This window comes from Gadus macrocephalus, chromosome 4, assembly GCF_031168955.1.
Source record: "Gadus macrocephalus chromosome 4, ASM3116895v1".
NCBI classification, from domain to species: Eukaryota; Metazoa; Chordata; class Actinopteri; order Gadiformes; family Gadidae; genus Gadus; species Gadus macrocephalus.
This window is the reverse complement of record NC_082385.1, coordinates 27,059,315-27,066,814: the sequence shown is the minus strand read 5'-3', so window position 1 is coordinate 27,066,814 and position 7,500 is coordinate 27,059,315. Positions and strand designations below refer to the sequence as shown.

The following is a 7,500-nucleotide window of genomic DNA, read 5'->3' as shown; positions in this document are numbered from 1 at the left end:
CACATCTAAGTTCACAGCTGTTTGTCATTATGTTCTCTGCTGCATGGCTGAAATATCAACGTCCATTTTCTGCTTATCTGATTAAACAGTCATCCGATTGGCTCCCCAGAGCCTCATAAATACTGTCCTGTCCACCGACATTATTGTGATTGGCTGTCGGTCTTGATTTGTGTTCCTTGGAGGCGGACCAGGGGGGCCTATTGATGGGCTCTGCATCACCGTCGCGTCTCAGTGACAGCGATGAGTTGGTTTACATATATTTATACTGGCGCTGCCTCGTGAATAGAAAGATGCGCTGGAGAAATTTGATTGAATGAGTGTAGTAAACATCTACAATGATAAGCCATACTTGTTGTCAATCTGGTGTGGAGTGGTGACATTTCAGCACCATTCATTCATAACCGGAAAGCCCCATTGATGCGTTTGAAAAAAAAGACTTACATTACCCTGATTCATATTCTAACAAAGCCGTTTTGTCGATATCCCGCCAGGGGAATTGCCATGGAGATTGATGTTCTCAAGTATAGTAACAAACATAGCTATACTTAGCTATTCATTGAGGGTGCACTTTACCCAACGCGAGTCACAGCAAATCTTTTTTTAAGAGGCATATCACTAAGGAACAGGTAGGGGTAAGGGGGCTTCTTGCTCAAGTATCTCTACACTTAGACTGTGGACATCAGGGTTTGAACTCAGAACCTCAGAGGTTGGATTCCTATCCACTACAATAGCCTGTCCCCCCAAACACACACACACACACACACACACACACACACACACACACACACACACACACACACACACACACACACACACACACACACACACACACACACACACACACACACACACACACACACACACACACACAGATTAGCAAGTGTTTTCAGAATGATCCCAACATGTTTGTCGCACTGTCTCTGTAAACTGTAACGATGTACCACCCAAACAAAGAATAAAGTCGTTAGACATTTAAATGAAAATGTCACCAGTGCCTCCTTTGGACTGGTTGATCTGTTCTGCCTCCCATTACACTGGCACGAAGTCGTCATTCTAGAACTGTTGTGGAAATTCTCAGAAACTGAGGGGAAATGTTTTCCCCCAATTGGCCGCGTAGACGATCCAGGAAGCCTGGACCAATCGTAGCTGTCCTTGCTTGGGCCCTGCGTGCAAGCTTGTGACCCAGTGACTGGTACAACGGGACAAACAGCCAACGCCATTCATAACTCTCTCACTGCCTCGCTCTCGCTCTCCATCTCCCTCTCTCATCCTCTAACTCTTTCCCTCTCTCACTGTCTCTCTCACACAGTCTCTCTCTCCCTCTCTCTCCCACTCTCTCTCCTTTTGGCAACCTCTCTCATTCCATCTTTCTCACACTGTATCTATCCCTCGTCTTCTCTCTCCCATTAGCTCTCTACTGCTCTCTCTCTCCCTGTAGATCTGAATATAGATAAAACTCATCGTCCATCTCTCTTCCTCTATGGTTATCTCCTCATCTCTGGCTCGTTTTTAAACCTATAAACCTAGCTGTCAGTCAAAAAGCTATTATAAGGGGCAATTACTTTTGGTTCATTCTTGTGACTAACGCGACCAATTCTGTCAATGTCAGTACATTTTACATACCTTTTATTTAGAATCATTGTACAATGATACACTTTTTTACTTTTTAGTTATTCTTATCACTGCTTTGTTATTTGTTGGTGATGCATATAGAGGACTCTTTCAGTGCACTGAATACCATGTTGCACTGCACATTGGGGATGTAAGACAATTGGACTATTAAAGGGGACTTATTATACCACCAGGTGTGAGTGTGATTAGCCTTACAAGCCGTTTCGAAAATCTGCCTAATATGACATCACTAGTGGGTGTGTCCACCTAGATCTGTGCTGGATAGATCAGTCTACCAGCCTACCCAGTGGACTGAAGTAAACATTGCTCATCTATCCAGCACAGATCTAGGTGGACACACCCACTAGTGATGTCATATTAGGCCGATTTTCGAAATGGCTTGTAAGGCTAATCACACTCACACCTGGTGGTATAATAAGTCCCCTTTAAGTTGTTGCTCAAGTGCCGGCATAGCATGCAAACAGAAAGGACAGTTCTGCTTTCTGCATCTATCACAGGAAGTCAATTTGAATCTTATTACGGCACTTCCTGCCGCATACATTTCAACTGATCTCTGTCTGCTCTTTCTCTCTCTCTCTCTCTCTCTCTCTCTCTCTCTCTCTCTCTCTCTCTCTCTCTCTCTCTCTCTCTCCCTCTCTCTGTCTCTGTCTCTGTCTCTGTCTGTCTGCAGGTCAGACCTAAGATGGTGGACCCCCTGGACTATGAGAGCGTCCTGGTCCAGAAGAAGACCCAGATCATCAGCGATGTCTTGAGGGACATGCTGCAGTTCCCCACCAACGACTTCCAGGTGACTGACGACCCATGAACCTTGAAAAAAAACGCTGAGAACGGAGCTCAGGGGCAGGCGTGGGGGTCTTTCTTGAGCTAGTGTCACATACATTAGTTCTCACCACAATCCACTACACGTTTAGCCTGGTCCTACCAGACTCTCGTACTTCATTTCATTTCATTCATTTGAACTCACTTGAAGGCGGGTGTGTATTGAATTTTAAAACTATTGGATCTGCCCAGTGCCACTCTGGATCTGCCATAATCAATCGCTAACATTTGGCCGGGTATCACGTTGCGCGCAAGCTGTGAACAAACCAAACACCGTGCGTGAAGATGTCCGTCAACGAGAGCTGACTTTAACGTCATTGTTCTCAGCCACTCCCTCTGTTCGCTGACTGGACGCAGAAAATGTAGACAGAGAAAACCCAATAACATACCGCAGACCCACCCAGACCTAGTACTGAAAGGAAATTCAAATTGAGCGGAAGTACTTAGGTGGGCGGAGCCAGGCTACTACACGTTGAGGGCTTGAACCAAAACCGGTTTGAATTGAAAGGAAAACGCCAAAAACGCTATCCCAAATGGGGGCAATCTTTTGGGCTTGGTGGTTTTGAGTGTTTGTCTTTCAATCCTGGTTTTTCAGATTTGAAGCCGATTGATGGCAGCCGTTCGGGTTGGCAGTTGTGCGATCTTAGACCAGAGATCTTTCAATCGCCGACATTGACATGTTGTTTGATTCCAAATTCATCACTGTGTGTCCAGAAGGGGAGTTAGCTAGGTTTGCATTATCTTACCTTCAGCTGCGTCCCCTGACACGCAGGCTAACAGGAGTCTAAATCCTGTTCATCGGAAGGGAATACAGTTTTAATAACATCCAAAGATTTCCAATGGGTTCCAAATAGTCGCTCTATTAAAAACAATTACCAACTAAACAGTAGATTAAGTAACAACACAACAAGATTGACAACAAGTCTAAAAACAAACTCTCCGCATTATTTTGCAGTGCTGTGATCATTAGTGTACCTGTGATGCACCGCTGGCTACCCAGTCAGAATCTGCTGATAATATAAAATCACAGTGCCGAAAATGGTGCACAATTATCTGTGTGTTTGCGACCAACTAAAATGTTGATGTTGTTACTGGCAGGCACTCGTTTTGAATAAGCGACTATTCAGACCACATCGTAAATCTTTTGAAAGCAATTAAAAGTGCATTCCCCTCACATGACCAGGAGCTAGGGTACTGTAGCTCTGCAAGTCAATGGAAGCACAGCTAACTGAAAGAAATTCTAACCCAGCAACCTCTCCTTCTGGACGCACAGTGATTATCTTGGAATGAGACAACTGGTTTGAATCTGGGATAGACAGGCACACGCCAATTCAACAGATATCCGGGCGTATCCCTTCAGGGCTTTGGGAGTGAGGTGGATCCCGAAGGTCACCGGTCACTCTGTTCTGCTTAGGAAGTTAGTTTCTACGTCTTGTGTCTGGTCTGTCAAGGTCTTCTTATGGCAGCTGTGGACGGTGTTAGGTTGCAAATAGTGGGAGAAGGGGAGTGTAAAAGTAGGCCAGTGTCTTGTTTATCTGGTTCTCTGTGTCCCAAATATTCAAGGACGAGATCTTTCTCACAGGTTCTCATTGTCTTGGAAAGTTTGGGAAAATGTGTCTTGGTTCTGTCAAGCTCAACTGTCGGAAAGTAGCATTTACAGTTCAGGGTTAGGGGTTGGATTCCCATAGATTCAAGACCCTTTGGATTAAATTATCCACCAAATGCCTGAATACTCGATACTTGAATGTTTTCCAGGAATGGCAAAGACTGGTTTCTGAGTGTTCCTAGAAAATGACATTGGAACTGCAGGGGGAGGACAGTGTAGGGGCTAGGTTGTTCCTACCGTAAGATTCTGAGTTCCATCCCTCAAGTCTGCAACCTTGAGGCAGGTATCCCTGAGCAAGATAACTTAACCTCTACCTGCTCCTTATTCAGATATATCTTAATTCACTGTTCGACTCTTTGGATAAAAGCGTAGGAAACACTTCTCTTTGTGGGATGTGCAGTGTTTTTACTGGTTTCTGTAACAGGGGGTGCCGTAAATATAGGGGCCAGCGGCTATTGCCTCTCTCGACTCTCACCGCTCTCTTCTATGCTAGCATTCAGTTTCTGAAGCTGGTGAGAAATGTGGCCGCTATATAACCTTTGGCTCTCATCTCCACACCAATCATTTCCGCGGCCCCAAAGACATGCCGCTTGAGTTACAAAGGACCTCGAGGCTTGTGTCGACATGACATCACGGCGGGAGACACTGACAACACGTTGCTTAGCGCCGGTGTCAGCATAGTTATGTAGTTAACCGTTTGCTATAAGTAGCACGTTCACATTGTCTTATTAGCTTTATGGGCGCCATGTCCCGAATTAACAGACCATAGCGTAGCCTAACGAGGTTAGTGTGTTTATAGTATTAGCGTCAGCATGTTTGTTAGCATGGCTGTAAGTGCTCCACCTAAAATTGTTGTTAAGTCACTGTAGCCTTTATTGTTACATTCAGTCAGTCCAAACTTAGGATAGTTCAAACACAACTACACAGGCTACAGAAACAGGTAGAAAATACCTTGAACGTGAACCAAACTAATTTTCTTCACAATAAAGGAGAGAGCTCAGGAGTTGTCTTAGTGAACAGTGTTTTGTTCCTGGAATTTCCAATCTTTCCAAAAATTTGTTTTTTGGGCTCTTCGCTCCCTGGTAGTCTTTTGTTTTTCTCATATGGAAGACACATTTTCATTTCATCGCACACCAATGGGAAATTACAAACCAAGAACCAAGTGTGTACTCGGGTCTGTAGGACCCTGTTTTGTCAGCTAGCAGGGATGTGTGCGTGTGTGTGTTCTTGGGTGTGTGTTTGTGTGTGTGTGTGTGTGTGTGTGTGTGTGTGTGTGTGTGTGTGTGTGTGTGTGTGTGTGTGTGTGTGTGTGTGGTGTGTGTGAGTTTGTATTTTTATATGCATGTGTGAGGGAGAGAGCCACATAATATAATAAAGATAAATACAATAGAATATAATTAATATGAACGAATAGCATAAAATACAACCACGTAGAATTCAACAGATACATGCAAAAACATGGAATAGTATAGAGAAAGTCCTATAAGGCGTGTTAGTTATAGAGGATTAACTGTACTGTACTGTACCCCTACCTCCATGTTTTACTTTCACACTCCCTGTGTGATTAACATCTCTCATTAAAATCTCTTACAAACGACCACGCACAGACCTGCCCCGCCCTACAAACGTGTGTGTGTGTGTATGCGTGTTCAGAAATCTATCCATCTGTCCAACCCTACATGTGGTTTGCATCACTGGGTTTGGAAAACGGAGCTTGAATCTGTGAGACGCACACTTGTAAATTCACTCACACACAGACACACAAACACACACACACAGATGTGCAGTTGGAGGATGGGTCTGACTTGGTGCGTGAAGAATGTTTTAATAATATGAAAACAAGGATAAGCTTTCCTACATGTAGGCCACAAATCTTTGTGTATCATTGAATTCAATCCATCCTTCAATTAAATAAAGTACAGTAAGTAAGTAAAAGTATGCTGTTGATCATAAAGAACAAGCACAGATCATGTACTGCAGTAGAGTGGAAGACGGGCAGGTCTCACTCATGCCTGATGAGGGCAGTGGTTTACTCTGGTTTTAGACGGTGCTTTTATTCAACTTGCAGGGAGGTCAGGTCGTAGTGGTTATGGAGCAGGTCGCCATTTAGGGGGCCTGTGTTTAGTGGAGGACATTGGGGGAATCGATGGTCCAACATTACATGGCAATACAATGTTTTGCCATGTAACTGTTGATATCTGCATTTTACATCTCTCCCTGACTGACTCCCTCCCTATTTCTCCCTCCCTCCCCTCCTCACTCTCTACCTCTCTCCCTCTTTCACCTTCTCTCCCTCCCTCCCTCCCTCCCTCCCTCCCTCCCTCCCTCCCTCCCTCCCTCCCAGCTTCCTCCCCCTATCTTCCTCCTATATCTGATTATTGTTACACACAATGTGTGCTGAAGCATTTTGACATTGCAGTATATGAACCAATAAACAATATTGACAATAATAATAAAGCAACTCTCTCTCTCTCTCTCTCTCTCTCCCAGATCTCAATCATGCGTCGCCAGGGACGGACGCTCTTCTCCACCGTGCCAGAGAATGCCAGGAAGGAGGCCGAATGTTTGTTTGTTCAGGAGGTACATCTCTGTCTGTCTCTCTCTCGCTCTCTGTCTCAGACTCTCTCTCTTTCTCTCTCTCGCTCTGTTCTCTCTCTCTCTCTCTCTCTCTCTCTCTCTCTCTCTCTCTCTCTCTCTCTCTCTCTCTCTTCTCTCTCTCTTCCTCTCTCTCTCTCTCTCTCTCTTCTCTCCTCTCTCTCTCCTCTCTCTCTCTCTCTCTCTCTCTCTCTCTCTCTCTCTCTCTCTCTCTCTCCTCTCTCTTCCTCTCTCTCTCTCTCTCTCTCTCTCTCTCTCTCTCTCTCTCTCTCTCTCTCTCTCTCTCTCTCTCTCTCTCTCTCATGCTAGGGTTGCTAGGGTGTTCGACTCCCACACCGAAAGGCTCTGGGTTCTGGGCCCTGTGTCTGTACTGCTTAACCCCATCCTGCTCCTTAATGACCTGTCTATGTACTGTCCAACCCCTACCTGCTCCTTAATGACCTGTCCCTGTACTGTCTAACCCCTATCTGCTCCTTAATGACCTGTCCCTGTACTGTCTAACCCCTACCTGCTCCTTAATGACCTGTCTCTGTACTGTCTTACCCCTACCTGCTCCTTAATGACCTGTCTACGTACTGTCTAACCCTTACCTGCTCCTTAATGACCTTTCCCTGTACTGTCTCACCCCTACCTGCTCCTTAATGACCTCTCCCTGTACTGTCTTACCCCTACCTGCTCCTTAATGACTTTTCTGTGTACTGTCTAACCCCTACTTGCTCCTTAATGACCTGCATCTGGATTCACTGTAAGTTGAATCTGCTCAATCACTAAATAGTTCATAGTTATTAAACAAGAAAAGGACAGTTCTAGGTTAAACAGATGGACTGCATGTGGCAGAAAAATGCCTT

The 7,500-nt window shown here is 45.0% G+C and overlaps 1 protein-coding gene across 1 annotated transcript in view; it reads left to right on the top strand.

Annotated features, from left to right (window-relative positions):
* The window catches only part of LOC132456468 (dedicator of cytokinesis protein 9-like), a gene marked incomplete at its 3' end in the record, with an annotated part of 9,720 nt that extends 3,020 nt beyond the window's left edge, over positions 1–6,700 (top strand). The window contains exons 2-3 of the mRNA XM_060050829.1: positions 2,303–2,419; positions 6,548–6,700. Coding sequence (XP_059906812.1) covers positions 2,303–2,419; positions 6,548–6,700 — 270 coding nt within the window. The remainder of the gene's footprint in view (positions 1–2,302; positions 2,420–6,547) is intronic.
* Between the last annotated feature and the right edge of the window lie 800 nt (positions 6,701–7,500).